This window comes from Bombus terrestris, chromosome 11 (assembly GCF_910591885.1).
Source record: "Bombus terrestris chromosome 11, iyBomTerr1.2, whole genome shotgun sequence".
Classification (NCBI taxonomy): domain Eukaryota; kingdom Metazoa; phylum Arthropoda; class Insecta; order Hymenoptera; family Apidae; genus Bombus; species Bombus terrestris.
In genome coordinates this window covers 2,454,777-2,479,123 of record NC_063279.1, presented here as the reverse complement: position 1 = coordinate 2,479,123, position 24,347 = coordinate 2,454,777, and the positions used below count along the sequence as shown (strand labels likewise).

Genomic DNA, 24,347 nt, shown 5'->3' with positions numbered 1-24,347 from the left:
CGTCGGCTGGTGGAACTTCAATTCAAGTAGGTGAACGCGATTGGCCCAATCAGTAACTGAAAGTTACTCGAGCACCAATCACGCCAAGCGGCCCATAGGACTGGTTTCTTTCTCCCTTCTTTCCAATTTCCCCACCATCCGCGCGCTTTTCGAACATTTGGCTCGAATTAGATGCTTCTAGTTGTAGCACAGTCCCGCGACTGTCATCAGAGAGTATAGGTACATGAAATCGCGGTATAACTAGTGGAGCGTCGTGTTTGCACATGCCTTTTGTTCTTTCTATCATCCGAGTCGAAACGAACCTGTTACAATTTTTCCAGTAAACAATCGTCTTCGTAAACGCGTTTTGTCGCAAACGGAATCGGTGCGTATTTAATGTGCACGCGTAGTGTTTTGTTCCAAATACAGAAATAGACAAAAATTATCGACGCACAATTGCTACAGGTAAGAAATTTCATGTCTACTTTAATTATGCGGTAGTTTCTATTAATATTCATACGCTGTTTAAAACAGAATAACTTTTTTAAGTTTTTGAGTTTTTTTTTACAAGTTAGAAGATGGCGTATAAACAAAATTTAAAAAAAGTTGCAATTAGCTTTTCCTAAGCCTGTAATGAAAATTTAAGCGACACGTTTCGAAGATTTGTGCCAGTTATATACATGCTGAAAATTTTATCGAAATCGGTTGATGCGAAAATATGCGGCAGGTGTCGAGAGATGTCCGAATCTTTAGATTTTAGACTGAAAATCGTGAAAAACTGCGATTTTCATCATTTTTTCATCAATTTCAGCTTGTGTACAACTGGTATATATCTTTGAAACGTGTCCTTTAAATTTTCCTTACAAGTTGAGATAAAAATGTTACAAAAAGTGGCCTTTACTTGTTTCTTCGTGATTCCGATTAATTGGAATTTCTTTAAAATTTTGTTTATACGTCATCCAGATGATTCCTCTAACTCGTCAAAAAACCTCAAGTGGTTTGGTTGAATTTTAATAAAATTTATTGTGTGTTTTAAAAACTGTTCAAATATAAATGGGGTCCACTATACGTCCTGCAAAACTTGCCACAATCGTCACAATTCTATCAATATACGAGTTATAATTGACGTTAAAGAATTTAATATTCTGTTTGTTCAAAGCTAGAAAATTATAAGTTGCAAGTACAAGTATTCCTTGATATGGGGAAATACAGAATGCAATCTTGTGATTTGCAAATTTGAAAGAAATATACGATACAGTCCTAACACGTGTCGGTGATAAAAGTATAAAAGTATCAGTCGAGAGATAATTATGAAAAGATACTTAAGTCTGTTTTTCATTGTCTATGATTTTGTATCTTAGACTTCTACAAGCTGGATGTATAATAAAACGCCGTTTTTAATTTTAAATTAAAATTTCCGCGCGCATTATGTGTTATACAAAAAGGATATAACACATACGAGACTTTCGTACTTACGCTTTTCATTAGTAAGCACAATGTTCTTTTAGAATATAATCTATATTTAATTGCATACGTTTGAAGAACCGTATGGTCATAGGCGTAATATCAAGCGTTTGGCCATTATATTCGCATCTATCATAAAACAGATGCATATTTTGTAGTCATTTATCATTTCCTTTTAAAGAAACAGACAAGTTTGAAACAAGTTCCAAGTAATAGAAATAAAATGTATTGTTCTTGGCTTGTCTATTATCATTTTGGAAAATAGAAATACGCGTACGAATGAAACTATCGATTACACTATGGCAAGACATCGTAAAAAGAGATTCAAAGGTGAACTTGTTATATTCATCGAGTCACCTTCCTCGAGTGATTTTTCATTTCAATCTCTATTCAATTTCCCATTTTCATTTTACGTTAGCTGTTTCTTAATCATTAAGAAGGTTCACATTCGCTGAAGTGAGAGCGAGATTAGCGATTCGAGAATCGCAGCACAGTTAGATTATCGATAAACGTATTACAAACTGTGGTAAAAATTATAGAGATGGCATACTCACCATTGATTAAAACTTCTAAATATCACATACATATATATGTACATAATTGAATGATCATGCTCGATGGCAGACTATGTCATTTTATCAGTCTTACATTATCCGTAAACATGTTGCAATATGATGATACAAAATTACGTAAGCACATATGAAATGAACAGGAAATATAACGCCTTGTTGGTTACCTTGATAAACTCTGGGGTATCTTGCAATACTTATCTACTAAATACATTAATCGTATAATACGAACACAACGAACAACACATGGAACGTCGGGATTTCAGTTTGTTTTCAATACGATGCTTTTTAACAAATACTTATTTATTAACAGGACTATGGAGTCGAATACGTCTGTTTAAACTTGTCACCTATTTGAACAGAGATTTTTTACCGCGCATTAATTTTATCATCGAGTGTAAACAAATGGTTCTCGTATTAATCCTTTCAAACTTCATTACCATTATGTTAATACACGGTACAGCTATGGTACATTGGAAGTTTTTATCACAGTCGTTATAGATCGCTTTATTTCTAATAAGTGCTATGTTATCGACAAATGAATTGTTTCAGTCACGTTTCCATTTTTTGGAAAACTAAATATTAAAACTAGTTAAACCTTGTTCTTCTTTCCATACATCCTAAACAATTCTTTTTCCTTTAAATGAAAAATATAAATGTCTAGACATATAACACTAAACAAATCCTCGTGATTAATCAAATCTCACTCTTAAGTTTACGGATAAATGCAACTTCATCCTTTTTTTATGAAAAGATCGAGATACCAATGCCTTATATAAACCCGTGAATAGAAACGAGGTTATGGTTTGTTCGGCCTTTAACTGGTTCGATCGTTTCGCTCGTAACTTAAGAAAGGAAACCACGTGACAAATACGAATCTCCAAACTGGTACAGTATATTTGAGAATAGTGAGAAATGGGCATCGATCGCGTTCGATTTGACGAAGCGGCCATCGTATCATCATCAAAAGACGAAATTGTTGATTGCAAATAAATATGTAGTCGCGACTAAATATAATTGCTCGTTTATCGAAAATAGATGCATTTTTTTTTCTTATGCTCGTCGCGGTTTCGCGTCTAATTGACTTCATCTTCTATTACTCGCATCTTATTTTTTACTATCTTGCTTCGCCATGATGTTTATAGTTACGTAACTTTCTTGATCCTGAGTCTATTAAATAGTACACTGAAACATTTGTTGTAGCTGTTTGAAAGACAAGAATTAACCGATGAATAAGGGAAAAGATATTGCGATTCGATAAAGCATCGATTTTCTTAGTAGCATTGAACATTATATTGGTTCCTTTAATGTAATGTAAAAGGTGTAGTAAAAGTATCGTTTACATTTTCGTCGCGTTAAAACATAAACTGCGTTTCCGAATAACAAATTATTTATGTACTTTGTTAATGAATACGCTGATATCGCGCTGTTTGAGAATCAGGTAAGTTGTCGCGCGATACAGTTTTATCGTTGAAATTTGCATTGAAATACGAGCGTGTAAAAACTTGCACGATATTGCTTAATAATACTTTAATTATTGTGTTAAAAATTTGTACAAAAAGATGATGATATACGTGGTTTTCTTTGCACCATCTTGTCAATTTTGAAATTAGAACTATTAGCCAACTGACACGAATAGTTCGATAACAAAAAGACCCGATTGTTATTCGAGTTGATAAGCACAGTTTCCTACGGTCTTTCTCTAGGTCATCCAGTAAAGATCAAGGTTATCGTTTCTAGAAAAATATCCGGAAGAGTCATTTCGGAGGTCATGAAAGCTTATTACGTACATATATGTATTTCGAACTGTCGGAAGACCTTGATTGATAAACTTATCTCGTATAATATTATATGAGAAGATAATGTTTGTAATAATACCCGTGCAAAATTGAAAATTATAGTCTTTTTACAATTGTAGCTAATTGGTTGATTCAAGGTTTATAAGAAAATGAAAGTTGATAGCCGTTGAAAATCATTTTAAATAACTGTTAATTAGTGAAACAAAGAAAAATAGTGTATCAGTTAAGGTGGGGAACTAATTGCGCATTCGCCAAATGGCAAATCGCCACCGAGAAATTTTAAACGCACGAAATTTGACCGCCATCGGTGGGAATTACAATTTTTTAATAGAAATTTCCAACGTTTCGAGATTGGAAGGAAAAGATTTAAATTCTCCCGTGTCGTTTATTCAATTTCTCCATATTTTTAAGCACGCTATGAAATTTCATTTGCATCGTGCAGGACGAACAATTTACCGATATAATTGCACGTAATGAGAAAAGGGTAACGCGTTCTCGTTCGGCTAAATGTACGGGTAAAAGTGAACTATTCACCTGGCTGAACATTGCAATGAATATGATACATCGTGCGTATTTAACACAGTACAGTAGAAGTCCATTTATAGAAACGAAATTTTAATTAACGCCCGATTAACTGAACTTTTTGCTGGTTGGATACACGCGAGCGCCTGTTATGCGAACGAAAAATAATAGGCAGCGGGGAAAATACGCGAGCTGCTATTGTTATATCGAACTCCAATCGTATAAACTGTTTGTCCCTTGGTTCGACAAGTTCAGATAAATGGAATTCTACTGTAATGAAAATACCTTTTTTATTAACAATAATGGTAAAAGCATCCTCCACTGGATTAAACCGTGTTACTGCCTATCAAGAGATAGAAGAGCCAATTTGCCTCTCAGTGCATTCTAATTGCCACTTTTACTATCCTTTAATCTCAAACGAACATTTTTATACGTTGCTCGTTTTATTCGATATAACGGTAAAATAGGCGTATGTCGTGCTGCTGTTCGCTAACTCGATAAACTAAAAACGATGGGTACACGTTTACTTAAAACGAAGGAACGTTCACAAAAGAACATTCGAAGTTTCCGCCTACGTTTTGATCCCATAGCTGCTTGTAATCATCAGCTGATTGCGTCACGGTCCGGTTTTATAATAGTTCATTAAATTGCCGGTAATTCGTGGTTGTGGGGCTATTTTATGTAGTATAAATGAATGAACATTATCGTGCAACACTTTGAAGCTGTTCCACGTTAACTACGTCCGTGAACTACGTTGACTTTCCTCGGTTTTTTATTTTTTAATTTCTTTTTTATAATAACAGAAGACAAACATCGCGTGCAAATCCATAAACTAAGATGAGAATTTGCATTTAAAATGTTGTTAATTTACCTTGAAATTCGAGCAGGCATTGCAATCAGTCTGTATAATTAACTCCTCAGATCCCTTGCATTAAATTATGCAAAGTTATGATCACGTAACGTGCGTTATGATCACGTAATGAATACGCGTCGATGACTAATCGCGAATATACATTCGCGCGATCATATAATTGTTTAATTTATTGTGGTTCTTTATGGACGAATACGTAATCGTTTCCATAAATCGGCGCGATAAAAGCCACAATGTGTTCAAGGAATTGTTATTTCGTATCGTCCACTTTCCACTCATTGCCATGATTTCGAAATAAGAAACAAAGGAAGAATAAATCAAGGTTTCGTTCAAACGTAATATCATTTATACGTATGTCTATAAAATTTGGTGGAACTTGATAAATCTCGAAAAAAGCAGAAAAATATGATATTTGGAAACGTATTTTCTACGGATCGTAATGTATATCTAGGTGGAACACGCGTTGTTTCTAGATTCCGCCGAACTGAAGAAACACTCTAATGTCCCGAATAACAGCGAAAGGTGTTGTTTCGCGCGAACAATCCGTTAAAGCTTTCTTCCTCTTGACACGAAACGACAAAAATGACCTACTTATCCCGCTTTGCTGCGGCAATCCTTACGCGTGAAAGGATTTTACGATTTAGGACTCCGAGATACGAGATTCGCGAAACGTACGGCTGGCCATTCTTCGTTCAATTCGGCGCACGACCCGAACGAAATTAATTATAAACTTGACCCATCTCGACCCGTCCTGTCAGCCAGAGATGCCCGAAAGTATTACAACTTCCTTCCTCCATTCGAACGACCGCCTACGGAAAAGAAATTACCATTTCTTTTTATCGTTCGTTCTCTTTATCCATCGTACTCGAACCGAAGAAAGAGTTTCGAAGCTGTAGAGCTTTGCAAATTTACCAATCCCTTTTACGCATTAATCCATTAAGGGCCAATGTTGCGAGCATAGAATTAGTTTAAACGCAAAGCAGAGAAATTTTCGAAGGTTGGAAACGACAAGCTCTTCAAGACTAACAGGTCTAATCGAGTGACTTTCCTTCGCAGATCGAGAAACCATCGATCTCCGAAGAAGCTGTACGTCGCGATTCGCTCTTCGATCGAAGACCCACGAGCACCGTCGTCGATATCGTCGTTATCGTCATTGTCGTCGATTTAATCCCGCTAGGAGAAGAGACGTCGGAGGAAGAGGAGGTTTATTGTGGAAGTCGGAAGGAAGGGATCGGTGTACATGATCGGAGGAAGGTGATTTGAGGAGAGAAACAGAGATAGACAGGGCAGGCGACAAACAATAGACCCGGTGCTCCCGATGGGGTCGTAGTTGCACGTATTTGTAATATATCTGACGATGATAGGCCAGCACGGCAGGAAGAGATCGTCGTAGGGGGATCACCATAGCTAATCGTACCACCCAAGGTGGCACAGATTGAGAGCTCTATCAGCACACATCCTCTCCTGGTCGAGCACGAGTACCCGTCGACGTTCACCCGGTACGCGAGCACCTAACCACGTATATACGTACATTTTCATTAAAATCTCGACTCACTTTCTCCCTGAGTGTTTACACCACGAGCACAATGTATCTGTTCACCTTTACCTTCCTCTCTTTCGAAGAACCACTCGCTTCCGATCTCTGCCACTTCCACGCTCATCGTTTCCAATGATGCGACGAGCTTGGAGACTTCCGGATGTAATTACCGTTCTTTTTCGATTCGTCAGATCGGTGATCGCTTCGTATTTCTAATTAAATTTCGTTGGATAATCGCAAGCGATGGTTAAAGCACACTGTACGATACAATATCTATTTGTATGCAGAACATCTTGAGAATTCCACATATTAATTGGAATACTTCGGATCAATGAATTTATCGTTCTTGCATTCGGAACATTTGAGTAGCTTCCGGCTGTTAACTAGAATCCTCCGAGTCCTTCGTATCGTATTCTCTTAGTATCTTTCGACCGCTAAAACATTGGTAGTACATAAGGGTTGCAACGTTTTGATCAACCGCAACGACCTCCCACTCGTGAAAACGTCAACTTTAGACGTAGAAACAATTCAACGTAAAAAGATTCGACAACTCCCGAAGGAAGTTTCCGGATCACCCCAACGTTCGACAATGTGAGAAAGTGGTACAAGTGCGTCTTTCGCAAAACCTTTATGAACACATGTAATAATATATATTTTAATATTTAGAAGCACATGGACGTATTTTGTATGACTTTTTCTTCCGACAATTCCGCTCTAATATCATCACGTAGTTTATACCTGTACGTCCTCGAGATCATTCTTCCGTAAATAAGATCTTTGAAGATCTATACGTATAATGGTTCCTCGTTCTTTTTTTTTTCTTTCCTCCCTCTACGGTGACAACAGCGATCCAAGAAGTTAGAATCCGAGGCCAATACCATCATCGGCGATCAACGGATCAACGGATCGGATATCGTCGATCCCTTTTGAGCCTCTCGACCTCTCCTGCTCGTTCCACGCCGCCTTCCCTTCCCCATCGGGGCGCGAGCCGCACACACAGCAGCCGCTTCCGGCTAACCGGAAGTGACGCTCTATGCGAACGGTTGACCACCGTCTTTCGTCGGGATACCAACACCACGCAAACGTAGGCCAGCACTCCAGACGGGCATCATGGAAGTCGCCACTGAACTGTACGTATTCATTCAGTTTTCTTCCTTTCCTCTGCTTCTCGTCGCTAACTTTGTCTTCGCTTTTCTTCCATCTTGCTATATTTCATTTTTCTCATCACAGATCACATTCAGTTTCGTTTTCTTCGGATTTTATTCAAATAATTAGGACGCGATTAATTTTGAAGACGGACCTAATGCTTTTGGATCCAATCGCTGGACAGTGATATTTATGCGAGTTTTGGATACTGGGTATCTCGCGTTGGTGACGTGTGGTAACAGAAACATCTTTGAAACTCTATAAAATACCTTGACGAGTTTTGTCGTCATCGGTGAGTTTCTTTCATCGAATCTTTTTGGAGACCTTGTAGATCGTTTGGATCGCTGGATTCGCGCTAAAATCGTACGAGACGCGAGCCCATTAAGGCGACATTGACAGACAGATGAAGTTTCTCGTTCGTGTAATTCACTTACATCACCGGTTTGACTAATGAATTCGCGTAAAAGGATACAATTGCGAAACTGAACAGAGGTTTACCCGGTGTCTACTTTTAAGCCTATGAAATTTCTACGAGAAGTAAACAGACCTTTCACTTTTGCCATACCGTTTCCTTTTGCAGTATTCCAAGTGACATCAGAAAGCGCAGAAACTGATCGCTCGAAAAGCCGTACCGTGAAAGTACAATTTGATAATTGTCGGACCAGTTAAGATTAATCCCGGCCAACGTCGATGCTAGTTTGTCGGAATGATCCACGTTAGCGTGACCTTGTCGGCGAAGAACATTTTATTCGATCTTTTGCAACGTTCAAACGTCAAAGTTCAAGGAATTCCATATTAATTTGAATGCCATGGAATCTTTATGTAATTTAATGCTACGCATCGCTTAATTGCCATATATTTGCAAGAGAAGAGAGGAAGGAAGCTCGTGAGAAAGAAAAGGAAGGTCTAAGAAAACGAAGATTGTATCGTCGTCTAAGCTGGTGGCATTTTATTGTTACGAAATATGCGTGAATATAAAGCCAAAGACTCTGATAAATTGGATAAACAAAGTAACGTTCTTCGGGCTTTAACAGAAAATTACCAACGTTCGAGAATTTTGTAACTCGTAATCGGGCTAAAACGTCCAAGAACTGGCTGAAAGGGCAACGACGTATCTGCCGGCAAGGTCATCGACTAGCGAACAACAAGACTTTCAAGAGTGGCCAGCAACTCTCTCGAAGCATACTTAACACGAGGTCACTCGTAAAGACTCAATCAAATCGTAACGAAGACTACTGACCCTCGGTTCAAACGATAGGTTACGATAAGCATCGGCGCCTTTTACTTTGTTCTCAATTTGTAAAACATGCGAGCAAGATCTCGATCGAAGCGAACTACTGTTCGTAACCGTAAACTAGAAGCGCGTGTGTCACGGTATAACGCGGAACGTGGCTCGTTTGAAAACGAGGAATGTTCGATAGAAATGGATTTTTAACTCGCAAGATCTCTATATACGTGTCGTTTTACGAGCGATTTTCTGCATCATGGGGAAGAACTTGAACGACGATGACAGATATCTGAAACTGATGAATTTAACGAATTTGAGACTTGGATACATACACGGAAACGTACATTTCGTATTGAAAAACTCTAAGATCGAATATCTTTGTATCTATATTCAGTTGTATCTATGCTCGACGTCAAAGTAAGAGTTATTAGTCTCAGTCGTTATTCGGTAATCGTTGAAACTTAGTCCAACTATTAGAGTATTAAGCATTCAAGTAACGTCTAATTCTACGTGTCAAACGAATTGACTGGTTTAATTCGATTAGAGTCAAATGTTATTCGCGCATGGCTGAATTAAGACACAGCGAAATATGTGCGGAGAAACAATAATAAAGCTAGGACAAATAACTGGCAATCATCGTGCTTTCCTGCACACTCACCGCACGCGTAGCTTCGACACTCGACGTTTTGTTAATCATGGCTAGCAAATTACGTTTATCGTATGTTGAAAATCGGATCTAAAAGGCGTCAAAGTTACTCGTAAATCGAATTTAAATTTATGCTACGCTATGCGCATTTGATAAAGTTATTTGAAACGCTGATGTTCGATATCCATATAGATAGTAAATAAATAATATTTATATGACCAGATATCAACGTAATAACATCAATATATGTTATAGCTATATTTAAAACTTCTGTTACTCGGATGCATATTTATCAATGAGCTATTAATCATTCAAGACCTTCAACCTTTCATGCTGTCACGACTAAAATATTACACCATAAAAAGTCTGCTACTATTTGTACACATTACGTAAATGCTATTTTATAAAAATATAATGTATTCGTAGAGGCTGCTGAGTAGATCTTCCACTTGCGATCAAATATGGAAGATTAGAAAAGCTATCGATTTTAATAGAATTTTTATTTGTGTGTGTGTAGGTAACTTGAATGACCTAACGTAAACGGTTTGACTTAAACAAGTCGACTGACTCGAGTAATTTTTTAGTTTCTTCGGTAGTCAGACGCTATTGAAATCATTTCCGAAGGAGCGCTCTAAGAATATCGCTTAGGATAGCTGTATACTCCAGCTAGGAATCGATCGTGTTAAGATTCTTAACTCGCGTCACGCATGCCTCTCGATCGTTCACAGATCGAATATATAAAATTCATTGAAGTTGCCAACGCATATGCAAATAGGGAATGACACATCACGCAAAGTAGCAGGACAACATACCAGAAAAACTACAATCACTTACGATTTAAGCAAACTACTAAAATAGCTACTACGTAAAAATAACTAGATGAATATTATACAGAAAAAGTTACACATGCAAAAGAGTCGTGACTATTTGAAGATAAGATTGCCTTTTGCCAGAATCTAACGGAACTCTTCGTCTTTCTTCTAATACTCGCGTCATTCGGTCGATTGTCATTAAAACTAGTCAAACCAACTTATCAGACCCGTTAACGCCGTTAAGAGATTAATTATCGGAATTAACACCTTGTGCCAGCAAATCGTCTGTTTTCGAAATAACGACCATTGCGAGTACGTTATGAAGAAAGCCATTTAATCGTGAATGTCTATTTCAGGTCACCATTGTCAGGGTCCGATACACAATGCAAGATCACCGAACGAACTTCGTATTACCCCCAAGAGCCGAACAAAAGGCCAAAGACCAGACAGGAGAAGATTCGATCATGTTTCAGGCACAATTCTCTGACTATTTTGACCGTGGTCGGTGTGTTCGGAGGAGTGATCCTTGGTATTATCTTGAGGAACGTGCGGAGTCAAGGATGGACGCACCGCGAGATCATGTACATCAACTATTTAGGGGATCTGTTTCTGAGGATGTTGAAGAGCTTGATCCTACCGCTGATTATATCTAGCTTAGTCTCGGCTATTGGATCTCTCGATTTGTCATTGAGCGGCAAAATAGGCATGCGTGCTATAGTGTATTACATGGTGACCACTGTTAGTGCCGTTATATTAGGTCAGTAAAGCTAAGAGATTTCTGATATTCGAAAGTTATTTAGTATAGATACTAGAGTGACAGCGTAATAGTAGGTAGAGCTGGCGGAGTATCGCGTGGAATGTAGAGGAACAACGTCGTGACATATTATAGGAATAGTAAAATGATATTAAAATGATATAGTAGATACAAATGATACGGATTTACATAAACATCGGTAGTTTCGCGATAACAATATGGTATTGACGTAATATAAAGCGTTTCACGCGTATTAAAAAAATGTACGATTTCTTTTCAGGTATCATTTTGGTAATTAGTATTCAACCGGGTGTAGGAAATGATCCGGATATTAAACCAAAAGAACGATCTCAAAACGTTTCAACCATCGATACGTTGATGGACTTACTTCGAAATATGTTTCCCCCGAATCTAGTAGAAGCGTGTATCTCTCAACATAGGACGGAAATGCAGAAACCGGCAAACAGCACATCAGGTTGAGATCTTCCTTAAAGAAGAAAAAGAAAAAAGAAAAATCGTCTAATTTCATTAAAATATCTAGCAAACTATAGTAGTTACAATGAATATCTTAATGCACTGTTTGTTGAAACAGGTAACATGGATGATTGGGAACCAGTGCAAAAGAGCGTGCCGGGAATGAACATCATGGGCCTGGTTGTCTTCGCCACGGTGCTAGGTATAACGCTAGGAAAAATGCAAGAACAGGGCAAACCGCTGCTCATGTTTTTCGAGTCCTTATCCAGCGCCATGATGTTGATTACTCATTGGGTGATTTGGTAAATTCATATTTGACGAAATTACCTTGTTAAAGGTATTCCGGTCTCCAACTTTCTCGCGGTACCATTCAGTCCCAGACAATAGCATCCCGAATTCTATCTACGCTATCACGAATTTATACATCACGAAAATAAGTTGTATAATTCTTTTGGAATAATGGAATAATTTATTCTGCAGGTTGTCGCCCGTGGGTGTCTTCTTTCTGGTAGCCTCGAAAATTACTGACATGCAGTCGCTGGACGAAGTGGTTGCTCAGCTAGGAATGTACTTCCTCACTGTCTTAATTGGTCTCTTTATACACGGCTTCATAGTTCTTCCATTGCTATACTTTGTAATAACAAAAAAGAACCCGTTCAGGTACATATCCAATATGGCCCAAGCATTGGTCACTGCGTTCGGTACATCGTCCAGTTCCGCCACGCTTCCAATCGCTATCAATTGTCTGGAAGAGCGAAACAACGTGGATCCACGAATTACCAGATTCGTCCTACCGATTGGCGCTACCATTAACATGGATGGTACAGCCCTGTACGAAGCCGTGGCTGCGATTTTCATCGCGCAAGTGCGTCAAGTTAGTCTCAGCTTTGGGCAGCTGGTAGCAGTCAGGTAACTAAAATATGAAACAAAGTTTTCTTTATATAGCGTTCAAACTTACACAAAAATTTCTTTAGTATTACGGCAACTGCTGCAAGTATCGGAGCAGCTGGTATCCCGCAGGCAGGTCTGGTGACGATGGTGATGGTGCTGGATACGGTTCGACTTCCGGCTGACGATGTTTTCCTAGTTATCGCTGTCGATTGGTTGTTGTAAGCACTCGTCTTTGCTCATTCCCCATCAGTATACTTCGCCTAGTTTGTTCATTAAACTGATATTGGATTTATACGAAACGTTAATCGTTGAATTTGCAGAGATCGTTGCAGGACGACGGTGAACGTGGTGGGCGATTCCTTGGGAGCGGGAATTGTGAATTATTTAAGCAGAAACGAGCTGGCTTCGTTGCCACACAATACACAGACCCAGAACGGGGCGGATCATCATACCACAACTTCTATATGAGATGAAAATCGTATCGGTATTAATCGGTATTAATTGGTATTAATGGAGAAAATTTGAAAATTCTGGCAGGAACGATGAGCGTTCGCTTTTTTCAACACTTTGCTCGTTAAATTGCTGCACACTCCCACCGAACTTAAAATTTTACAGGTCGAAGACGAAGTTCAGTAAGCATAATAATTCTTCGAAAGCAACGATAACGCATAGTAGCACTTGTGTAACTACTATACCATAATCCGTTTTGTTCGTAGCAAGTTCGTAGAAATCAGTCTTCCATTATTCAAGAGGAGACTTCGATGATTCTTGTACGATAATGTTAGAAGAATTAGAGCGATATTTTTTTATATTTAACCGTACAGCTGCCAGATTCGTTCGATTTGCGTACAAAAAATAATCAAATAATCTGATCATGTTTTAATGGTCATATTTTCCGTTGATTTTATGTTAAGTTGAAAGGTCTAATTGAAATGGTACGAAACGACAGAGGGTTGAAGAATCTAGATCTGATTTTATCCAAGTTGGAACGTGGAAACACGCTGGGAACGTGATTTGTTCGATTGATTCATCATGTGCCATATACTTTAAACTGTTAGAAAGTACAATTGTCTAGCCTGGTGTTGTTAAGCTTCGAAATATTTCGATACTTTTAAATTTGTACGACCTCATTTCCTGAACACCATTTATTTATTCAAACGAATTTATCGGACATCACGCGAAAGCGTTATAAAAGTTAACGGTACAATGAACATATTACTGCCTAAGTGTTTTCTAATTTATTCTAAAAGTGTTCTTCTTTATTTTATTACTTCTGAACTCGTTTACGGCGAAATATCATTCTCTTCTCGCGAATCAACGAAGTTGTTATGCAAACATTTCATTTCAAATTGCATCTTTTCATGAATATAACTTTCTTACATATGTATACTTAGAAAATTCGATGGTACTTCAAAGAAATACAGAAATAGTGCGAGTACAGTTGAGATATATCAAATCCTATTGTAATATATGATTATTTTAGTCACACCGTTTGTGTTAACGATAGCTATATCGTATCAAGCTATCACTCGCATTTCGATCTTTGTCTTCCATTGTTACATTACGACCTATAATCTTTTTATCGATTTCTAAATTCTTAATGATACACCTATAAAATATTTCGAATCGAATTCAATTCCTTATAGATTTACACGCCTGTAAAAAGATTACGGAAAGATGCAGAAGAGATGTTGTTTCAAACTAGTTTCAAACTAGTACTATCTATAGAGAGCCAGTAAGAAGATTATTATGATATTCAATATACCTCACTGCACTAGACGAAAAAAGTGTTCAATTATTAACTAGAAAAGACATATTTTATTATCATCTGACGTAAAATAATCAAAGATGCATTATCACGTGTACTCTTTTGTGCAGTTACATTGGTGCATGCAGAGAATGTAACTGAATAGTCAATTTATATTTGTAATTTATTTACAACATTATATCGTATGTGGGAATCATTTAATTGACTCAAGAGACGATTAAGTATATTACACTCTTTTTTCCTTTTTGCATATTTAACGCCATTTTTTTAATGACAATTAAAATAAGAATGTCAACATGATATTTTATTATAAAATAAATTCGTAAATTATTTAAAAGACCTAATCAATGTGGATACGTACTAACTTTTTAATCGTAAAAGAAATTGTGTATAAAGAGAAAGGATAACCATGATTTAATAAACATTCAGGAAAAATTGAATTGCTCTTCAGTATCATTATTTAGGAAGGAAATCAAGTTACAATGCATGTTTAATATTAAGGTATGATTCAAAACTAATAATCGTATTATCGTAATTAATCCCGTGAATCGATATACAGTTACACCTTATAATCAAATTCTATTAGCAGAATTTATGTACCTGTACGTAATTAAGTATTTGCCATAGTTGCTTAAAAATATACTGTATAATATTTATTTGTACAATAAATGTACAAACTGACGTAACAATAAAGTTATTGCTTATTTCTAAACAAAGTTTAGAAAAAAGCATCGAAAAAAGAAAATATACATATTTTTTATACTTAATATTTGAATTGCTTCTCCTTCGTTGCATGGGTTAATTCAAGATGTAAAATAATTCATTAAAATAATTACTGAAAATTATTTATTTCAATCGTAATTCTATCTGTGCATAATATAACATTTTTTTGGTTTTATCAATTACATTTCGATTTGCGTTGTCATGAATAATATTAAGTGGCAGTTGCAGAAAAATAAGTGTATATTTAGGATGTTAAAAATCTGTAATATGTATTAAAAAGAATCTTAGAATAATATTAAATGTACGTAAGAAAACAATAGTATTGCAAGGAATTCTATCACATTTTAAACATAATTTATGGTCACCTACATATTTCTATTGTCTTGTTTGCAAAATGGATATGCAGGACTGATTCATAGTGTAGATCACTGATTGGTTTTATTATAAGCTGATACATTATTTGCATTAAAAGGAAACATATAAAAGATAAAAGATATTTTTGTCACATATTTAAAAACTATAATGCATAATAACGTAATATGACTAGATAAAATGCACTTTATAATAATACTTTCAAATAATAGCATATAAAAATGCAGAAATAAGAATAACTTCGATAAAACAACAATTTTGATATTTTTTCCATTATCATCTATATATAGTCGTAGATATATTTATAGATATAATAACAAACATTACTAAATTTGCTATGCAAATATAGAAGTTTAATTTTATTTCTTTGTCAAAGTAAGATCATGTTACATTCGCTTTGTTTTAGTCATAGATAGATAGAAATCAATTCATTATTTAATGCCAATGATTAGCGATCACTGAATTGTCTGAATTTCTATTAAGGATAAAAAGAACTTATGATAGCATTAATTATATAAAATTTGTATAGCTGATGTTTGGTGACCCTATAAAATGAAGCATGTTTTCGTGATACGATTTTCAGACTGTCATCCCTTTCTCGATTATTTAAGAAGAAAAGTATGATAGTAGATCAAATCGCAAAATACATATTTATAAAGTCTTAAAATTTTAAACAGGCGTTGTTATGTACATAATATAAACAATTCGCTATATTATTTACAAAATTAAAATAGTTCACAAGATTTCGCGTTAATACTAAACATCTATAAATCACAATTGTCATCGATTTCGACAGTGTGTAAAATATTTTTCGTACCACGATAATAAATTGTGCTCAATTGTGTGAAAATTTCAATATAGAGAATAACTTCCGATTCACCTTTTCTTAAAACAACTTTTAATATTTAATTTAGAGAAATTCCTTGTATCCATGAACTTAGATCACTTGTGTCTTCGCAACTGAGACTCAATGAATTCTTTTCGTTCTTTCTCGACTCCAAAAGTGTTTGCGCAGCGGTCCGACCGGTTAAATACGCCCCGTGTACCGTACTATAAAAGGAAGAATGCGTATGTTCACCTGCAAACGCTATTACTATTTTCGAAGGATCATCTTCTTGTAATATAGGCTCAGCTAAACGATTAATGTCTAATTGACTTGCGCCAACAGCCATAGCAGTGTAGGAACCACGCGTATATGGTTGTGAATGCCACGAGGTGCACAAACAATTTTTTGGTGCTGGTACAAATGGATCGTTAAGAAATCTCCTTAATATTGATGTGCATACTTCTGCTACTTCCGCTCCACTTAATTTCTCCATGTATTCAGCAGCTTTTCCTGATATCCAACCCAGTAATAGAGTTTCCGAAATTTTCGTAAAAGAATAGATCTTTCTGAACCATGTTTTACTGATGTCCTGCTTTTCTTCCTCTGACAGTCCTCTATCATCCCATAGGAGCATTACTTCTGACACACCAGGATTTAAAAATGGTCTTTCATATTCTAAAAATATTTTATCTACACAACCAAATAAAAGTCTATCTATGGCTTCAAGTTTGTCATTTGGTAAAGGTGGTTCAAATATATCATTAGCTTTTTCCTTAAGTACTCCTAGTGGCAATGTACAAATCACATGTTCAGCTAATATTGTTTTTCCATTTTCACATTGTATTTCGATAGATGAATTTGTATTAGAACAGTTATTAGAATTTTCATTGTCCATGCATTTGTTTCTTTGCCACCTATAATTAATATATTTATGTGAGAATCCATAGCATAAATTTAACATTGAAAAGAAACCAATTTCAAGCTATGTTTACCTAATCTTATTGACAACATGTTTGGTTAGAATGGTGCTCTTTGGTATGTGTTTTGAAACTGGTTCTAATATAGCACTGTATCCATTTGGAAGACTAATATTTCCACCTTGAAGTTCAGCATAAGATCCCATTTCCAACAAATCAACATCTTCCATGCTATCACAGCCAGTAATACAAGTTTCTCTTTTGAGTAAACAATCAAACAATAACTGTCTGATTTTTCTTTCTTCAGATGGCAAGTTTGATAAATAAATTTCAGTCTCTAATGACACATGTGCTCCAACATTGTTTATTCCATCTGGGGGGCTATAAGTACTTAAGAAATATTCCTCGCATCTTCTTAAAAAACACACATAAGCTTCATAAATTTCTTGCAAAACTGGAAAAGGCAATTGTTTCCCATCTTCCATAGCAGCTACAACTTTGTGAGGCCTTGGTACATGTACTATATCTATTAATCCATTTGCCATAGCTAATTCAAACATTGGATTCCCTAGGACACCATGGATCCAATTTGCTCCTAATTCTACTTTTTCATTGCCTGTATTAAAGTGCATGGGTATTTAAATTTCAAAAGTTTTTATATAATTTTTTCCATAAGAAATTAAAATTCATATGTACACATATATACAAATTTATATTTTTGTTTTATCTTTTAACAAGAATCTATCTTTTAATGGCAGTGCCATTAAAGTCCTAACCAAAGTATAAATGCATAGATCATCAAACTCTTAATACCTTTTGTACTTCATCTATTTTTTGCATGTTTATCAAAAAATAATTTGTACAAAATACAAATGTAATGGTACAATCTTCAATTTATATTTTCTATGATTGCAACAATGATTGAATATTATAAATACATAATATAAGAAAATAACAATTCATGTACATATTATAATGTAACAATCATATTGAGAAGATAGGTAAATCGGTCGATTAAAATCAAAAGTAAAGACCAAGAATCGAAATACTTATTGATTGAAAAAGTTCTAAAATAGGTTAAGTAGAAACTCACCGATTTTGGTAGCGATTATACGCCCACCTATGCGACCTCGTGCTTCGACAATCAAAAAATCGGTCTCTTGATTCTTCAGTAAATGATTTGCAGCTGATAATCCAGCCATTCCAGCTCCGACGATTAAAATGTTACACTTAATTTTATCATCCTCTGTCTTCGTAGATTCCGCCATGATCATATCATATCAATTGTCAACGGCAAAATTTACATAGCTTATTAATATTTATTTAAAAGGAAAGACAGTTAAGAAAAAACGTCCTTGCTCATGTTGATTCGACCATTATACTTCCTAGCATTGTCATTTAAGAATATTTCGTTAAAATCTATTCAAAATTTTTTGACGTTTTCCATTTTAACGTACATCCAAAATACCGCAAACCACAGACCGCAACATATAAATCAGAGAGGAAATTGAGAATGCTCTCGCTTATGATCCTGGTTATTCCTGAACTAGTGCTGCGCCATACGGTCAAACAGTGAAGGAAACTAGAGTTAGCATATACAAGAACCTATGTATTTAAGCTTAAACTTAGGGATCTGTCCTATATGCTTGTACACTAGCATTATAACATAATATTTTTTCAACCACATATCCTTTTTCCTTAATACGTACGATGGTGTTTGTTAAGACGAATTCAACAACCTTGTATATGAGATCATATATTTTCATTTATAACAAATCAAAAATAAAAAAGTTCGAGTTTTGAGTTAAAAGTCTTAGCTTATCGCGGTCCTATTTGTTGATCGCTTCGATTCTCAGTCCTTTTTTCTCTTTCACTCGTATTATCATTTCCTACGTTCGACACGTCTAAGATCTCAATTTCGAGAAATAGAATCGTTTCTACATCTCCATTATCGCAACACTTAGATCTCGATTTTTGTGCAAAAAAATCAAATGTTTTCTGTATTATCACAAAACGCAATATTTGAGAAAGAATTGCTGTAAGAAAATACTAAAGGCGAATTCAAAGCAGTTACGTTTACAGCACGTTCTGTAGAATCGGAAATACTAAATTTGCGTGGTTCTACTTCGACGTCCGCTTACGTTGACGATTGTATAAATAACACTTGAAAAAACCAGGCGTCGCAGTTACAAAACGTCAGAGCCAGCTGGCCCATGACATCATACGGGGGAAGGCTTAATTTATGGCACTCTCAAGTGTTGACGCTTCTTTCCACAGACTAGGGTGACGAACGCCATGCAACTGTCTGGAGGAGGTTCTTGTAGCATGGAATTCAATAGGTTCTTGTCTATGCTAAATTACGGTCAAACAGTACATATCCCTAATTTTATAGGTTCTTGTATATGCTAATTTTAGTTAAATTCAGCACTTGGCCACATGGAGCAGCACCTGTACTATGAGACAATTAGAACTACGAGCGTGAGCACTCTCATTTCCTCTCTGATATTAACAGGGTAGATCCCTAACTGTAAGCTTAAATACATAAGTTCTTGTATATGTTAAATTATGACCAAACAGAGCAGATCCCTAATTTTATAGGTTCTTATATATGTTAATTTTAGTTAAACTCAGCACTTGACCACATAGCGCAGTACCTGTACTGTGAAGTAATTAAAACTACAGGCGTGAGCATTCTCATTTCGTCTTTAATGTTAATAAATCGTTTACCCCACTACTACTCTTCCGAATATAGATTTCACGAGCGATCTCCATATACCCCTGATCGAGAACCGAGGAAGTCTTCAAATTGAACCACATTACACACCTACGGAGCGCACATCTCCGCCTTGGTGTAAATTATATGAAATATCAGTGATTCACGGTATGTAACAAATAATGTAGCTATTCATTGATAAAAGAGCATATATGGTAACATTTGAAGGGAGGATTCACGATAAAGTGAATCTTGACTTTCCAAAATATGCTTTGAACTCGAGTCCGACGGACAACTAGCAACATCGCTCGTACAGCGCGCGATGTATGCCAAGAGTGGGGCCACACGTAAACATACAAATAGCGACATCCACAAGAAAATTCAAGAACTCAAATCACTCATGAATCACTTTATTCGATCATAGATTCTTAACAATTCTTTCATTTTATCATTCTTCTCGCTTTCTATATAAATATCTCGATAATTTCAAGCCAAAACAAATGGAAATTTTCTCTCAATTCTATATATCTGTTTGTATTTACCTTTCTCTAGTAAGGCTGTGTCTCGCTTTTGCGCATAGCTGAATTTTCTTGTTTCGAACATCTTGTAAGATGGCGCTTCATATCTAAACGTTATGAGAACTGTCAATTCTTGCATCTACAAATCCAAACTACAAATGTCAAATCAACGAAAGTAAACAGTAACATTTTTTTCTACTTTCGTTTTCTGCAAACGGTAAGTATCGTATTAAAATTATTTTACTTAGTATGCTGTCGATCGCGTGAATACATGTAAATGTTCCTGAAAAATTGGAACTTGGATTTTCTTACAAATTTACATTTATTCGAAGATTGCCATCAATATCAGCAACATTGATTGTAATTAATTTATTTCTTTAAATTGATATAGATAAAGTTCATGTTTTAGGATGTAGAGGCAATATCCTTAATGTGATTTTTATGTACTTAATACTACATATATTGAAGAAAAATGTCAGACGAAGAAGATACTACAATACTGTTAAACAGTGCAAATAAAACTACCGAAACATCTATAAGCAAAGTCCCAAATGATTATCAATGTTTACCACCGAAAAATTTAAGGAAACCACTTCCTAAACCAAACGACAACTTAACACCATTGACATCAGGAAATAAAAATATTTTTGTTTCCATGGTAGCAATTTTTGCAGGTATTGCTTTTGGAAGTGATATGGGTATTGCAAAACCTATAGCTCCTTTGATCAAACATGAATTAAATTTGAATTGCTTTGAAAAGGATTTTGTTATTAGTATTTGGTTCATTGGAGCTCTTATTGGTGGTTTAATGGGTGGTAAGTGTAAATAAATTTCTAAAAAATATAGAAATATAAAAATTAATAAAATGGATAGTACTAACGACACAATACTTTATAGGTTTCTTAATCGATACATTCGGTCGACGTTGGACAATGATATCAACGCTCGTTTTTCTAACTTTTGGCGCCACATTATCAGCTTTGGCAAATCATTATATCTTGTTACTTGTCGCTCGGATAATTTGCGGATATTCTGGATCTGTTTCAGCAATAGCTCACTGCATATATATGGCAGAAGTATCCGAGCCAAATAAACGCGGATATAATATAATGTTATATCACTTGGGCACAGCTACTGGATTCTTGGTTTCAGTCATTGCTGCTGCTATAAAAAATATAGACTATCAGTGGCGATTTTCCATTGGTATAACAGCTGTTCCTGCTTTAGCTGCATGTATAGTAACCATTATATTTCTTCAACGATCTCCCCCATTCTTACTTTATAAAAGAATGGCAAACGTTTCAAAGACATCGTCCAAAAAAGCTTGGTATACGATTTTTGAGACTTTAACGATCATGGCTTTCTTACTGATATTGCAACAAGGTACTGGAAAACGACAAGTTTTGCATTATGCACCAAGATTGTTTGCATTATTAGGCATTTGCTCTAGTAAGTATTACAATCATATATTCTTTTTTTCTATTTTTTCTTTTTTTTTGTTTTTACGTGAACATTTCTTGCTTTATTCGTTTCACAGACGTTGCAGAAGTCACAGCTTTAATATCCCTTGGCATCGTGAAGGTATTTAGTACGATGTTATCTCTGGTTATAGTAGAAAGATGTGGACGTCGAACAGCTCTAATTACATCGGCAACTATTTGTATGACAACAATATCATTATTGTCTTTACTTGCTACGATAGACAGGGGCGACGACAATTTAGATGTTGTAAATAACCATTGCAAGAATCATCATAACGAAGAAGTTAAAATTCATTCGATTTTACCTACTGGATCACCACCACCGTTCCCTTTATTGCCGACTCCATTAGCTATAGTCCCACCCAGCCCGGAAACCTGGACGCAAATTAAAGCATCTTGCGAAGTATATTTCTTTTATCTGGTATATTTACGATTGTTAAAAGAATTCAATAGAATTGTTTTTATTTTATTGCAGACACAGAATATTGCTGTTTCTGAAGGTCTAACAGGTGGTTTACGTATTTTAGCAGTAATAACATTACTCGTATATGAAGCAGCATATGCTTTAGGACTTGGACCAGTACCACTTTTAAATCTTACAGAAGTTTTCCCTGCAGCTATACGGGGGAGATGTATTAGTTTCGTTTCTATTGTAATATGGATAACACATATTATTGCCACGGAATCCGTCAGTGCTATGATCAGTAAGTTTCCTTCAACTTTTCTCTTTCATGTATTTTAAACAATATGTAATAAACAATATTTCTTATTCAACATATGCATATAATTGTTCTTCTTTCAGGATCATTGACATTAGCCGGATCCTATTTGTTTTATAGTTTCATGTGCCTCGTTACAATATTTTATGTTTTTTTATTCATTCCCGAAACAAAAGGTAAGTCTCTACATCAGATTGCACAAGAATTACGGAAAATTTCTCTCGGAACACGTATATGTAATAATTTACGTAGTTTACCGCTCATTTGTCATATTCAGTGGATTAGAAAATATGACGAAAATGCGAGTAACGGGCAAAGTACCCTAATTTGAAAATAAAATTCCGACTATCGAAGTATTGGATTATCTTAAAAGTTTCCCGTAGTTTTTAATTATCAGGTTCAACATCATTTGTAGGTCACAGAGAGTCAATAAACTTGTTTTATAATTGTTATTGCTGTTTTGTAATTGATCGTTTCAAAGTCTTTTCAAAGAGATTTCAATAACATTACGGTCATTCAAAGTGAACAGCTTAAAAACTACAACAAGTTTCAGGATAATCCAATAATTACATGTAATCCCTATGTGTCTACGAAAGTATTCCAAATATTATTAATTTCATCTCGTTTTGCAAAGTCGTAACTCTTCTATAAAGTATTGTGTTCAACAAATATTGCATAAAAGTAACACACACGTATTTCAATAAAATTTTCTTAACTACAGATTATTACAGAACATATCACACAAATGTAATAAAGAATATCGAAATATGTAAAACATTTTCGATGCGAAAGACTGACTAGTTTTTGAATTTCAACTGTTCATCTTTTTTCAATTTATTAAGTAAAAGTACCTAAGTTATAATTTTTTTCATTATTTATACATGTTTTATGTGTTTTATTATAATTTTTAATGTTATTCAATGACACTTTTTATAATACTCACTTCTATGAAAAGTTTAATTGAGAAGGTGTGATTAGTAATCAAGTATTAGACTAGATATGTTGAGAATTAGATATTTTATAGTGTAACAACAGATCAAATTATGTTTAGAAATGCGTAGCTTAGAAATTTCAATAAGGAAATGTATATGTTATATAATATATACCACCTCATATTAAGAATAGTCATCTTTTTTATTATACGTATCGCTACGCGTATAGAATTCTTCAAATATCAATTTTATAATGTTCATTTGGGTGTTCATTGCGATTTCTCTACGTATAACAATAACGTGTAATGTTCTTCGGTGCCATTTAAAATAAATATCACTATGTAAAAAATCTTTTATTATACATAACATTGCTGTATATAAAAATAATTTTCATATGTATAATTATTGCAGATTTACAATATTGTAAAATGTAATATTGTACTTGGCAATGATACAGTTGGTTTACGTACTTAATAAAATGTATAGAAAATATAACTGTTTTTCCTTACACGTAAAAATGATGTTACTCTGAACAGTAACTTATTCCAATTTTATGAAAATATTAATGTGCATTACTTTACATCATTCAGTCGACTTGTAAACCTTAAAAACATTTTCGTGTATTGCGTATTAAATTCGATTTCTGAATTATATGTATATACATTATTCTTATTTCCTCCTTTACT

The 24,347-nt window shown here is 35.2% G+C and overlaps 3 protein-coding genes across 7 annotated transcripts; 2 read left to right on the top strand and 1 right to left on the bottom strand.

Moving 5' to 3' along the window:
• The first annotated feature begins 176 nt into the window (after positions 1–176).
• On the top strand, positions 177–15,209 carry LOC100649700 (excitatory amino acid transporter 1). Of its 3 annotated transcripts, none has more exons than XM_012313206.3 (9): positions 177–444; positions 6,261–6,703; positions 7,597–7,871; positions 10,930–11,330; positions 11,608–11,802; positions 11,920–12,103; positions 12,282–12,710; positions 12,776–12,910; positions 13,013–15,209. In XM_012313206.3, exons 3-9 carry the CDS (start codon positions 7,852–7,854, stop codon positions 13,158–13,160), a joined length of 1,512 nt encoding a protein of 503 aa, XP_012168596.1. In that variant the 5' UTR covers positions 177–444; positions 6,261–6,703; positions 7,597–7,851; the 3' UTR covers positions 13,161–15,209. The 3 variants fall into 3 exon arrangements, with proteins under 3 accessions (XP_012168596.1, XP_012168595.1, XP_012168597.1); XM_012313205.3 differs by having other exon boundaries at positions 7,588–7,871; XM_012313207.3 differs by lacking the exon at positions 6,261–6,703 and having other exon boundaries at positions 7,588–7,871.
• An 80-nt stretch (positions 15,210–15,289) lies between these two features.
• On the bottom strand, positions 15,290–19,617 carry LOC100649586 (peroxisomal N(1)-acetyl-spermine/spermidine oxidase). 2 transcript variants are annotated; one of them, XM_048410534.1, is made up of 4 exons: positions 18,756–19,617; positions 18,392–18,683; positions 17,374–17,914; positions 15,290–17,295 (listed from the first exon to the last, which is right to left on the bottom strand). In XM_048410534.1, the coding sequence occupies exons 2-4, from the start codon at positions 18,570–18,572 to the stop codon at positions 16,461–16,463; spliced, it is 1,557 nt and encodes a 518-aa protein (XP_048266491.1). In that variant the 5' UTR covers positions 18,573–18,683; positions 18,756–19,617; the 3' UTR covers positions 15,290–16,460. The 2 variants fall into 2 exon arrangements, with proteins under 2 accessions (XP_048266491.1, XP_048266490.1); XM_048410533.1 differs by having other exon boundaries at positions 18,392–18,880; positions 19,440–19,617.
• A 758-nt stretch (positions 19,618–20,375) lies between these two features.
• LOC100649888 (solute carrier family 2, facilitated glucose transporter member 10) lies at positions 20,376–24,153 on the top strand. Of its 2 annotated transcripts, none has more exons than XM_020865337.2 (6): positions 20,376–20,746; positions 20,921–21,344; positions 21,427–21,978; positions 22,067–22,413; positions 22,486–22,714; positions 22,813–24,153. In XM_020865337.2, exons 2-6 carry the CDS (start codon positions 21,002–21,004, stop codon positions 23,058–23,060), a joined length of 1,719 nt encoding a protein of 572 aa, XP_020720996.2. In that variant the 5' UTR covers positions 20,376–20,746; positions 20,921–21,001; the 3' UTR covers positions 23,061–24,153. The 2 variants fall into 2 exon arrangements, with proteins under 2 accessions (XP_020720996.2, XP_003398790.2); XM_003398742.4 differs by having other exon boundaries at positions 20,398–20,746; positions 20,939–21,344.
• Positions 24,154–24,347: the final 194 nt, after the last annotated feature.

Bases quoted from the DNA above. Each gene is read 5' to 3' on its own strand.
- LOC100649700 (XM_012313207.3), top strand. From the start codon at position 7,852: ATGGAAGTCGCCACTGAACT. The intron at 7,872-10,929 runs GTACGTATTCAT...TGTCTATTTCAG, and splicing joins ATGGAAGTCGCCACTGAACT to GTCACCATTGTCAGGGTCCG. The intron at 12,104-12,281 runs GTAAATTCATAT...TTTATTCTGCAG, and splicing joins ATTACTCATTGGGTGATTTG to GTTGTCGCCCGTGGGTGTCT.
- LOC100649586 (XM_048410534.1), bottom strand. From the start codon at position 18,572: ATGATCATGGCGGAATCTACGAAGACAGAGGATGATAAAATTAAGTGT. The intron at 17,915-18,391 runs GTGAGTTTCTAC...ACTTTAATACAG, and splicing joins TATAATCGCTACCAAAATCG to GCAATGAAAAAGTAGAATTA. The intron at 17,296-17,373 runs GTAAACATAGCT...TATTAATTATAG, and splicing joins CATGTTGTCAATAAGATTAG to GTGGCAAAGAAACAAATGCA.
- LOC100649888 (XM_020865337.2), top strand. From the start codon at position 21,002: ATGTCAGACGAAGAAGATACTACAATACTGTTAAACAGTGCAAATAAA. The intron at 21,979-22,066 runs GTAAGTATTACA...TTCGTTTCACAG, and splicing joins ATTATTAGGCATTTGCTCTA to ACGTTGCAGAAGTCACAGCT. The intron at 22,715-22,812 runs GTAAGTTTCCTT...TTCTTCTTTCAG, and splicing joins ATCCGTCAGTGCTATGATCA to GATCATTGACATTAGCCGGA.